Source organism: Pristiophorus japonicus, chromosome 6 (assembly GCF_044704955.1).
Source record: "Pristiophorus japonicus isolate sPriJap1 chromosome 6, sPriJap1.hap1, whole genome shotgun sequence".
NCBI classification, from domain to species: Eukaryota; Metazoa; Chordata; class Chondrichthyes; family Pristiophoridae; genus Pristiophorus; species Pristiophorus japonicus.
The window spans coordinates 166725310-166738126 of NC_091982.1; the positions used below are offsets into that span (position 1 = coordinate 166725310).

Here is a 12817-nt window from a genome sequence, read left to right on the forward strand (position 1 = left end):
TAAAAAAAGGACAGACAAAAAGCAGGAAACTATAGACCAGTTAGCCTAACATCTGTCGTTGGGAAAATGCTGGAGTTCATTATTAAAGAAGCAGTCGCAGGTCATTTGGAAAAGCATAATTCAATCAAGTAGAGTCAGCATAGTTTTATGAAGGGGAAATTATGTTTGACAAATTTGCTGAAGTTCTTTGAGGATGTAACGAGTAGGGTGGATAAGGGGAAACCAGTGGATGTGGTGTATTCGGATTTCTAGAAGGTGTTTGATAAGGTGCCACATAAAAGGTTACTGTACAAGATAAAAGATCACGGGATAGGGGGTAATATATTAGCATGGATAGAAGATTGGCTGTGTAAGGGATATAGAATTGTAGCAGGCAAAGAGCAGACAGATAGGTGGTCACAACACAATGCTGAAGGTAGTAACTAATCATTATTAGGAGGTTCTGAGGAATAATTGCCTATTGTATGTAACACTAGCTTATATAAGTACAGCACCCTTATAACGCATTAAAACGATATGGTTAACCTTAGTAACACTTAACAAAACAGCAGAAGTCAGCAGTTACAATTTTGATTAGAAGTCTCTGAGGAAGCGATAAGAAAGCCAGTATTTTGAAACAGTTACTTCAGGCGTCATATAGACTATGGCAAAGTGCAAATCAATGTAACTCCGCTGATAGCAATAGACCTATCGATGATTTTGAAGGAGGGTAGCTCCTTTCCAAAACCTGCATAAATTATACTTGAAATCTCTTGTATTTTGAAGGTTCCAAGATTGAACCTTCCCTTGCACTTGCTCAAAATAAAGCCGGTTGAACCTAAGGTTTTGTTTGTTTAATTCCGTGGTCATTATATGGAGGACGATGGGCGAGGTGTTGACTTCCTACATCAGACAGTACGCCTCGAGGGAGAGAAGTCTTCCTTTTACCCCAACAGCTGACTAAACGAAAACAGAGAGCCGGGATAAATGGGTCATTTTCCGGTTGGCAAACAATAACTAATGGGGTGCCGCAGGGATCGGTGCTGGGGCCTCAACTATTTACATTCTATATTAATGACATGTACGAAGGCACTGAGTGTAATGTAGCCAAGTTTGCTGATGACACAAAGATGGGTGGGAAAGCAAATTGTGAGGAGGACACAAAAAATCTGCAAAGGGATATAGACAGGCTAATTGAGTTGGCAAAGATTTGGCAGATGGAGTATAATGTTGGAAAATGTGAAGTTATCCACTTTGGCAGAAAAAATAGAAAAGCAAATTATTATTTAAATGGAGAAAAATTGCAAAGTGCTGCAGTACAGAGGTACCTGGGGGTCCTTGTGCATGAAACACAAAAAGTTAGTATGCAGGTACAGCAAGTAATCAGGAAGGCAAATGGAATGTCGGCCTTTATTGCAAGGGGGATAGAGTATAAAAGCAGCGAAGTCCTGCTACAACTGTACAGGGTATTGGTGAGGCCATACCTGGAGTACTTGGTCTCCATTTTGGTCTCTGTATTTAAGGAAGGATACATTTGCATTGGAGACTGTTCAGAGAAAGTTCACTCGGTTGATTCCAAAGATGAGGGGGTTGATTTATGAAGATAGGTTGAGTAGGTTGGGCCTATACTTATTGGAGTTCAGAAGAATGAGAGGTGATCTTATCGAAACAAATAAGGTAATGAGGGGGTTCGACAAGGTGGATGCAGAGAGTATATTTCCACTCATAGCGGAAACTAAAACGAGGGGACATAATCTCAGAATAAGGGGCTGCCCATTTAAAACTGAGATGAGGAGGAATTTCTTCTCAGAGGGTTGTAAATCTATGGAATTCTCTGCCCCAGAGAGCTGTGGAGGCTGGGTCATTGAATATACTTAAGACGGAGATAGACAGATTTTTTGAATGATAAGGGAATAAAAGGTTATGGGGAGCGGGCAGGGAACTGGACCTGAGTCCATGATCAGATCAGTCATGATCTTATTAAATGGCGGAGCCAGGTGCCCTCTCTTGCTTCTATTTCTTATGGTTTTATATCATCTCTCCTCACAGCCGTAATTGTTTCTTTAATCAATATTGTGACCCCCTTCCTTTTTTATCCCCCTCTCTATCCTGTCTGAAAGCCCTATAACCAGGAATGTTGTGCTGCTATTCCTGTCCTTCTTTCAGCCATATCTCTGCATTACTATAATATCATACTCCCATGTGTCTATGTGTGCTCTCAGCTCATCTGCCTTATTACCTAGACTCCATGCATTGAAGTATATACCATTTAGCACTGCCAAACTCCCTGGTTGTCTATTTTCTAGCCTTTGTTTCCTCTGCCTTCCAAATTCACTTACTAATGCTCTGCCCTCCATTTCTAGCTAATCTCCTCTGCCTTCTGAATCTACTCTCAGGTTCCCACCCCCCTGCCAAGCTAGATTGAACCCTCCCTAACAGCACGAGCAAAACACCGCCGCCCCCGCCACCCCTCGCCCCCACCCGTGAGGATTTTGGTCCCACCTCTCCCAGAAACAGTCCCAATGCATCAGGAATCTAAAGCCATCCCTCCTGCACCATCTCTCCAGCCACACATTCATCTTCTCTGTCCTCCCATTTCTGTACTCACTAGCACATAGCGCCGGGAGTTATCTGGAGATCACTATCTTTGAGGTCCTGCTTTTTTAATCTCTTTCCTAGCTCCCTAAAATCTGCCTGAGAAACCTCATCCCTCTTTCTACCATGTACAATCTACCCTGTGATGGATTCCCACCAGTTTAATCACTTGAGGTAAAGCTCTAATTAGTTGCTCTCTGATACCCAAACTAATGTTTACATAGTTTCAATCCACAGACAATCTCCCCGCCCCAGCACTAACAGTAGATGGCCACAATGTGTGAATATAGACTGAGAGACAGTGACAGGTTATTCAATCATGAGACATTATCACCTGTTTAACCCAGATTTCAAAAGCATTAGACAGAAAGAACAAAGAATAAGCTCAGCAAGAAATTGATTTTGTTTACCTTCCACTGACGACAAAGCAAGTAACGAGGAAGATCAGGAGGACGATTCCACCGGCAACAGACACTGCCATGATGGTGGGTTGGTTTGGATCGCCAATAGCTAGCATATCTAAAAAAGAACAACAATTGTTGGTTTGTGTGGTGTGTACACTGAAATAGGAGTATTACAGATATAACAAAACAATATGAATACTACAAGCTTGAAGGCTTGCGTTGTTCTTTCAGCTACTTAATGCCTGGCGTGTCAGCACACTGCTATGATCAAGTCACTGTAAAGCATTGATGCTCTGACACCATTCATCACATGTTATATACAAAGTGAAAAGACAACCTGAATTGTTTTGCAAGCTCCAATAGTGGCAGAAAAGCTCCAAACATTTCACTGATGATGGTGCCACTGCCCCACCTCTCCCCTACCTCAAGTGTTCTCTTCTCTATCTCTCTCTGAAGGCAGTGCCTCCTACTGGAGTACTCACAACCCGCTGGTATGTGGTCCAAGTGTGTGGGCATAGTCGACAAGTACTGACACGCTGATCTATTCATGGCCCTGCTTGATCTGGTGATGTCCATACATGCACGTTGCTCATCAAGGACCACTGGATAGCAATCAGACATTGGTCATTTCTAGAAGGCCTCTGAAAATGGTGTTTGTCATGTACAAAAGGACATTTCCTCCCTCCAAATACATTATTTTTTATTTATTTTCTCAGAGAAGAAAAAAATCACTTAGATCCAATTGGGTCAAAGTCTCATTTTCCAAACAGAATTTCCATTGGCCCAATCAAGCCCAGTAGTCATTCTTCTTTCGATATTGCCATTTCAGCAATTTTACATCTGTTTGATTGATTCAATGATCTCTCTGTAGAGTCCCGTAATACATACACACGCATATATGTTCACATGTATTAATTCCTTATAAGTCATAGATTACTTTGTTAAATACTTTTACACTGGCAGCCTGTGATTAGCTCTATGGCGATTAAATCGAATTGTTGGCCCGATGTAACTGGTCAGTGAAAGCTTTAAAATTGAGTCAGGATTTACTGAATACTCGTGAACCTCATTCTCTTTAACGGCTATGTTAGCTCGTAGCTATGTTAGAAAAAACACTTAGCCACCAGGAGTGAATACTGCTTTCACTGCCCAAACAAGTGATAGTTCCCTCTAGCTGAAAATAAAAAGGCAATAATCCACTCGAGTGAATAATCATTATCCCTTTACTATCACCAGCCGCGCACAGTGTCTCAGAACGAACATTTCAGTGTGGTCTCTGTTCTCAGTAATTTAGACTCACAGGATGTCTATTACATGACAGTGAGTTTAAGGCACTTTCCCTCTCAGTTATTAGAAAGATGTTTTTATGACTGACTATATTTGTGCATTAAAGGCCTTGACACTCATTAAAGTGCACTATTCCTGGTGGCAAGTCTTGATAGGCCAGTCATATCACACAGTTTGTGATGGGAAGTGCTACTGCAGAGTAATTCAGCTGTGAAGTCCTTCTAAGTGCACTAAAGGCACCTACAACAGGTATATTGTGAGAGTGCGTTCAACACAAGGATCGCGGAGAATCAAGAAGGCCCACCACTAACTTCTCAAAGGCAACTAGAGATGGGCAATAAATGCTGGCCTTGCCAGCGATGCCCATATCCTGAGAATTCAATATTAAAAAGGTAGCCTCGCACCACCTGGGTTTCACGCAAGGTGGGATATAAATGTGGCTTGATTTGAGTCAAATTTAAAAAGTTCCCAAGCAGTTAAACCGTTTTAAATTTAATTTATCATATACGAGACCTTTTGATTTATTGGGGGCAATTGTCATCTCACTACTGCCCCATTTGCACTTACAAATGTGGTGGTAGTGGGACCTAATTCAAATGGCAGGTTGTCACGTCGACTCCCCGCTGCATTGGTGTGCACCGCGATGTTTGAGTGGGCCTCCATTTAGGTGGCTGGAGTTCCCGTCGGAAAGGGATGGGAAGCTCCTGCATTCGTGCCGATCAGGATCAAATAACACAGTTCAGACTCCCGATGCCATTTTCACCTCTGCCTGTTTAACTACTGCCAATTCCGGCTCCTGCCCAAAAATGCATTATTTTGGGGTCTTTGAGTAAAGTCTTTGGCTGGCACGGACACAATCGGCCGAATGCCTCCTTCTGTGCTGTAAATTTCTATGATTCTTCTCTGATTTCTAAATGATTTTTAAAACGCACCACCTGTGACTGCAAATTGTACCAATGTTAACTTGGATTTACTCTTGTGCTATAATCCTCACAGTTCTCCATCAACGAGGTTTATTCCAAATAGATTTTTCTCTGCTTACCTTCTTGACTGGTTTCCAGCTCAATTTCACCACCATAGGTCCCATGCCCTCCGCTGGTGTGAGCTCTGACCCGAAACACGTATGTTGTGCCCGGTTTTAGTCCATCAACCGTCATACTGTTCGATTTGGTTTTTAAAACCGTGTAGTTTTGGTCCCTTTGATTCTGTTGCAATAAATATATAAAGTGCTGTTATAATTATTTTATAGTGATAGGACTTATTCTGCTCGCAAGTGCCAGTAGGTTATTGATTGATCCTGGTATGGAGGACCTACTGTAGATATCAGAGATTGCAATCCCAGATATATATAACTGGTGCAGTTGAAACACATTGGGGTAAAATTGATCAAGAGTGGTATTGCAAAAGGGGCTAAGAGTGAGTTGGCAGCCTGTTTACACTATGTCCGATGGAAATGCAAATCGGGCACGTGTAAAGCAAGCTACTGATTCACTATTGGCCGTTTGCGCTATTGCCGTTGACCAATTTTGCACCGGTTGCATGCCATTCTGCACAACCCCTTCCTTACTTGTATTTCTTAATAAAACTGGATTCCCTCCCTCAAGCAGTACTTGGTAAAGAAAGAGGCGAATCACCCCGCTCCTTGGCTTCTGCCAATAGGCCAGTCATATCACACAACCCAAGGTGATGTGAAGCCTTTACCTGTAAAACTGGCTGCTGGAGTGTTTGTGATTCCAGGTGACAGGACAGAGCCTGTTATGTTATAGGCCAAAGTACGCCACTCTCCCAAATTTACTTTTCAATGGAGTCGCAGCCTTTCTTGTGAAAGGGAATGTATGTGCAGAATAGTCGTAAAAATTGGTTACTGAGCATGCACAGAGTAATTGGCGTCTTCATTTTTTTCGACCTGTAATATCATGATACACAAAATATGTAGGGGACTAAGGGGGTCGGGAGAATATGTATTCTACTCAATTTTGACCGTGTCTTTGTTCAGTTTTGAAAGACAGTCATCATTTTTGTGTGAGATCATCCTGAAATTCGTGGATCTGGATTAACAGGATAAAATCAAAAAATGTAAATAAAGCAGGAAGGTGGCACACAGGACCGCCAGCATGCTGAATAGGTCATAGGTCACATTTATAATTCCAGATTCAGATTTTAGCCATATTGCTGTAGGGGGCACCAAGTGAAAGTCTGGAGCTCCTCTACAGGCAAGGAGCAGAACATTGGAGAGAGTCACCTCTTAGTGGATAGCTGAAGATTTATAAGCTCATGGTCTACAGGGCTATAGTAATACCCGCCCTCCTTTATGGCTCAGAAACATGAACCATGTACAGTAGACACCTCAAGTCGCTGGAGAAATACCACCAACGATATCTCCGCAAGATCCTACAAATCCCCTGGGAGGACAGACGCACCAACATTAGCGTCCTCGACCTGGCCAACATCCCCAGCATTGAAGCACTGACCACACTTGATCAGCTCCGCTGGGCAGGCCACATTGTCCGCATGCCAGACACGAGACTCCCAAAGCAAGCGCACTACTCGGAACTCCTTCACGGCAAACGAGCCAAAGGTGCGCAGAGGAAATGTTACATGGACACCCTCAAAGCCTCCCTGATAAAGTGCAACATCCCCACCAACACCTGGGACTCCCTGGCCAAAGACCGCCCTATATGGAGGAAGTGCATCCGGGAGGGCGCTGAGCACCTCGAGCCGAGAGCATGCAGAAATCAAGCGCAGGCAGCGGAAAGAGCGTGCGGCAAATCTGTCCCACCCTCCCTTACCTTCAACGACTATCTGTCCTAACTGTGACAGGGATTATGGCTCTTGTATTGGACTATTCAGCCATCTAAGGACTCACTTCAGGAGTGGAAGCAAGTTTGCCTCGATTCCGAGGGACTGCCTATGATGATGATGATGATGATGATGATAATAATAATGGTGTAACCCGAGTACCAGGTCACCAGACCATTCGCTCGGCCAAAGAGAGTGGTATGAGGAGACTTAGAGGGAACTAACAATGGCTGGTGGCACCAATGAGTGAAAGTAGATGTTGATTCTTCATCCTGCTGAGTTCTCAATTTTTGTAGCCTTTCAATTTAATAATTTTGTTTGACTTTGATGGATGTTTTCGGGTTGAAAGCTTATTTTCTTACTCTGGTGTTGCTGCGCCAAACACCAAGTGCAGCCAAGCTCTGTTCCCACGTTTTTGCCAATACCACTTCCTCCTCTTCAGGAGATGCTTAGCGTCATTCATTGCCTCCCCATAGAATGTGGCTCAGATAGGGAGCTCAGCAGAGCAGTGGCATTGACCTATGACCCTCCGCTCTGCAGTGCAGTACCTTGGTGCTCTAGCACTCTTTGCCACCTTCACAGAGGTAATCAAAAATGAGCTGGTCGACCGCCTCAAAGACTCCCCCTGCGGGGTTAATGAACGCCTCATGACACTTCGACTCACCCTATCCTGGAACCAATGCGCCACAGTCATCAGTCCGTACGCCCCAACACTCGATACAACGGATGAGACCAAAGAGGGTTTTTATTCCAACCTCGAAACATCCCTGTCCTGAGTCCCCACAGGCGACAAATTGATCCTCCTAGTGTGACTTCAACACCAGGGTCAGCAAAGACACAGCCCTCTGGAGAAGTGTGATTGGCAGAGAGTGGGTAGGGAAAGCCAACTCCAGTGGTACCCTACTCCTGACAAAATGTCTTGGTGAACTCATCACCAATTACCTGTTCCGCCAGGTACAAATACAAGGCATCGTGGCAACACCCTCTCTCCAAACACTGGCACCTGCTTGACTATGTCATCATCCGAGCCAGGGATCGCAAGGATGTGCGCATCATCTGCGCCATGACAGGAGCTGACAACTGCTGGACGGACCACCACCTAATCCGATCCATCATCGACATTAACATAGCCCCAAATAGAGGGGACAGCAGAAGCAGTACCACAAAAAAAGTCAATGCCGGGGCACTTAAAGACCTAACACCAGCACCTCACAGCTAACCTGACGTGCCTTGATGACCCTAAGATGCTGAATGCCCACAGCGCTTGGTCTGCCCTCCAGGCCTCTATAACCAGTGCCTGTGAAGAGACACTTGGTCACTCAACCAGAAAACACCAGGACTGGTTTAATGAGAATGATCAGGAGCTCTAAGAACTAATAGATCGTAAGCGCAGAGCATTTCTGAGCCTTAAGCAACAACTCAACTCGGGAGCAGCAAAGCAACATTACAGGCGGCCCAAGGCTGAGGTCCAACAAAAAGCCCGGGACCAAAAGAACAGGTGGTGGATGGAAAAAGCACAGGAGATACAACAACTGGCCGACAGCCACGATATGCGAGATTCTTCACCGCAGTCAAGGCCACCTACGGTACAAACTTCCAAGGCCCCACCCCACTGCTGGCCAAGAACGGGGAAACACTCATCAAGGACACCGAGGCTGTCAGGGTCCGCTGGAAGGAGCACTTCGAAGATCTCCTCAATTGAGATTCTGCCTTTGACTTGAGTGTTCTCGACTCCATCCCGCAGCATGCGACCCACCACCACCTCAGTGAAACCCCAACGTTGCACGAGGTAGGAAATGCCATAAAACAGCTCAAGAACAACAAGGCTACGGGAACGGATGGAATCCCAGCTGAGGCGCTAAAGTATGGTGGAGAGGTGCTGTTGGCGCGGATACATGACCTCATCTCTCTCATCTGGAGGGAGGAGAGCATGCCGGGAGATCTTCGAGATGCAGTGATCGTGACCATCTTTAAAAAAGAGGACAAGTCTGACTGTGGCAATTACAGGGGAACCTTCCTGCTATTAGCCACTAGGAAGGTTGTCGCTAGAGTTCTCCTCAACCGTCTTCTCCCTGTGGATGTGGAGCTCCGCCCGGAGTCACAGTGCGGACTTCGTCCCCTACGGGAAACAACGGACATGATCTTTCCAGCGTGACAGCTGAAGGAAAAATGTAGGGAGCAGCACCAGCCCTTATACATGGCCTTTTTCAATCTTACAAAGGCCTTTGACACTGTCAACCGCGAGGGTCTATGGAGCGCCCTCCTCCGTTTCGGATGCCCCCAAAAGTTTGTCAACATCCTTCGCCTGCTCCACGACGACATGCAGGCCGTGATCCTTACCAACGGATCCATTACAGACCCAATCCACGTCCGGACCGGGGTCAAACAGGGCTGCGTCAACACCCCAACCCTCTTCTCAATCTTCCTCGCTGCCATGCTCCACCTCACAGTCAACAAGCTCTCTGTTGGAGTGGAACTAAACTACAGAACCAGTGGGCAGTTGGTCAACCTTTGCCGTCTCCAGGCCAGGTTCAAGACCACCCCAACCTCTGTCGTTGAGCTACAGTAGACGGATGACACCTGTGCTTGCGCACATTCTGAGGCTGAACTCCTGGATATAGTCGACATATTTAATGAAGCATACAAAAGCATGGGCCTTACGCTAAACATATATAAGACAAAGTCCTCTACCAGCCTGTCCTTGCCGCACACCACTGCCCCCGCAGTCATCAAGATCCACGGCGCGGCCCTCGACAACGTGGACCATTTCCCATACCTCGGGAGCCTCTTATCAACAAAAGCAGACATTGATGCGGAGATTCAACACCGCCTCCAGTGCGCCAGTGCAGCCTTCGGCCACCTGAGGAAAAGAGTGTTCGAAGATCAGGCCCTCAAAGCTACCACCAAGCTCATGGTCTACAGGGCTGTAGTAATACCCACCCTCCTGTATGGCTCAGAGGCATGGACGATGTACAGAAGACACCTCAAGTTGCTGGAGATATATCACCAACGATGTCTCTGCCAGATCCTACAAATCCCCTTGGAGGACAGGCACACCAACATCAGTGTCCTCGTCCAGGCTAACATCCCCAGCATTGAAGCACTGACCACACCCGATCAGCTTCGCTGGGCAGGCCACATAGTTCGCATGCCAGACACGAGACTCCCAAAGCAAGTGCTCTATGCAGAGCTCCTTCACGGCAAACGAGCCAAAGGTGGGCAGCGGAAACATTACAAAGACACCCTCAAAGCCGCCCTGAAAAAGTGCGACAGCACCACTGACACCTGGGAGTCCCTGGCCAAAGACCGCCCTAAGTGGAGAAAGTGCATCCGGGAGGACGTTGAGCTCCTCGAGTCTCAACGCCGAGAGCATGCAGAAATCAAGCGCAGGCAGCGGAAAAAACGTGCGGCAAACCAGTCCCACCCACCCCTTCCCTCAACGACTATCTGTCCCACCTGTGACAGAGTCTGTGACTCTTGTATTGGACTGTTCAGCCACCAAAGAACTCACTTCAGGAGTGGAAGCAAGTCTTCCTCGATTCCGAGGGACTGCCTATGATGATGACTTATCAGAAGCTCTGTGCACATTTTATTACTGACCTTTTCATAGTAGATGACTTCGTATTCCACAATGACACCATTAGCACGGTCTGGTCCCTGCCAAGCCAGAGTGATGCTACCTTTACTCCTCCTCTCCTTCAGAATCACGTTCACTTGAACATGGATGAAAGCATATCATTAATAAAGTGATACACTTCCATGGTAACAACTTCACGACACAACATACTGGCAATGCACCAGCTTGGGGATATTATTTCATCAAATATGAAAGAATGTTTATCCTCCCTCACACAACCCTAGTTACATCATATTTACTTATGTAATGCCCCGGACTTTGACTACTCTCTCCAAGATGCAGAGGATGACATAACATTAGTCATGTTTTACCACTTCCGTACGCCAGTACACTGCTATCTGTCAGATGATGCTGTAATACAACTCAGCCACGGACTCTTAACACAGCAGCCTCTAAAATCTATCAAACTTGTTGTATTCATGAATGGGAGCTTCTGTAAATTAAAAGGTTCAAACTGTTTAAAAACGATTAATGTAACGACTGCAGGAGCCAGTTCCTTAGTGCTGTCAAAAATAAATAAAGACCGTTACCACAAACCCTCATGTGATGACAATTTTATATGGAATGGTGGAGATCTGGAAATGAAATCAAAGGCTATAATGTCATTGAGTGCTCAGATGTAAAAGGTTGTATTCATGAACCTCTGTCAGTGTGTGCACGTCTTCACCCTGAATTCTAATCTTTTACTTAGCCCTGGTATTATATTTTATGTTGCATATTTTGCATGGCCTTTGTTTATCCTGCAATGTGGTGCAGGTACTTGGCATGCGGTTTTGTGGCTGAGGTAACATATTACAGTCTCAAGGCTGTTCCTGTTGCTTGTGCTGAAGGATCGCAATACGTCAGAAGTACAATATTTTCATTTAGCAGTATATTTCATAAATATTGATCATGACAACTGTGACAGTATTGCATTGGCACACTATCCCTTCACCCTGACAGCTGGGTTCAATTCCAGTCCAAACTGATTCGATAAAAAATATCCTCTCTCTATCAGGTCTCAAGTAGTGTGAACTTGAAGAGTTTAATACTTTATGTGCAAAAGTGGCCTAAAATCAATTCAAATTGGTGCCAAATTGGTGGTTTCACTTACAGATGCTGTGAAGATGGCTCTTGCAGGAAATTGTGCCATTCAAACCTGGAGCACAAGTGTATTCTTTCTGAGACTGGTGTAAGGCTGTAGTTGGGGCAGACTAGAGGGAACTTTGCTCTGAATATAGCCCATGCTATATCTGACCAGGGATTAGTCTCCAGGACTAGTTTCAATCGTGTATGGGGATCGGAAGAGAATTTTCCAGATGTTTTCCCCTTAATTCACCTTGGGTTTTTAAGCTGTTAGTTTTTGCTTCTCCCAAAAGACTATGTTGCACTGAGAGAGTAAGGAGTCTCTTGAAGTGATCCATACGGCACCACAACTGTAGGGGACAGGCCAGATGGACCTATTGGTCTTTTCCTGACTGACTGTTCTGTATGTTCGTACTTGATGCTGGCAATGAGAGCTTGAATCACTTGAGTACAAAAATAAAGCCGATAAAAATGCATGTATGTATAATACATGTGGTTGGAGTTGTTATTATATTTAGGCTGTATTGTAAAATGGATGCTTTCACCTTAGATTAAGGAGACTGGAAATAACACATCCTTCAGTACACTTTAACTAGAATTATTTAATGAAATAATAGAGATGTGCAGATAGAAATTTATTTTGTCATAATTGCAGACATTTTGTTTTTCTTTAGTGAAAAATCAAGGTGAAGAGTCAAGGGTCAAAGTGCAGGATGCTACCAAGGTTGAAAAAGAGGAGCGAACATGGTTAAATCGGGCTGTCATGATCAGGCAATGTCAAATTTGGGTCATAAAAGCTTGAATATTGCAAGAGGAAATGGGTTCCACCATTTCAAGGTCTAACAGACTTGAATTATACCACCAACTGCTCATTTTTGTGGGCGATAATTGAGGTCTGAGACAAAGAAGCTTTGGCTCCTGAGTACGACTGCCACTGTAATGACTGCACCTGAAACTATTTTGCACAATTACAAAAGTAGCAAAATTACACCCTTGAAGTTGAAGCAATGAGTCTTGATTTTAACACAGTATGGATAAAGAAGGAAGACCA

The 12817-nt window shown here is 44.9% G+C and overlaps 1 protein-coding gene across 2 annotated transcripts in view; it reads right to left on the bottom strand.

Moving 5' to 3' along the window:
- Positions 1-12817, bottom strand: part of epha4b (eph receptor A4b) — a 401770-nt gene that overhangs the window by 105321 nt on the left and 283632 nt on the right. For both annotated transcript variants that reach the window (XM_070883360.1, XM_070883361.1), the window contains exons 6-8: positions 10665-10777; positions 5308-5470; positions 2985-3093 (exon numbers count right to left, since the gene is read on the bottom strand). In XM_070883360.1, coding sequence (XP_070739461.1) covers positions 2985-3093; positions 5308-5470; positions 10665-10777 — 385 coding nt within the window. The remainder of the gene's footprint in view (positions 1-2984; positions 3094-5307; positions 5471-10664; positions 10778-12817) is intronic.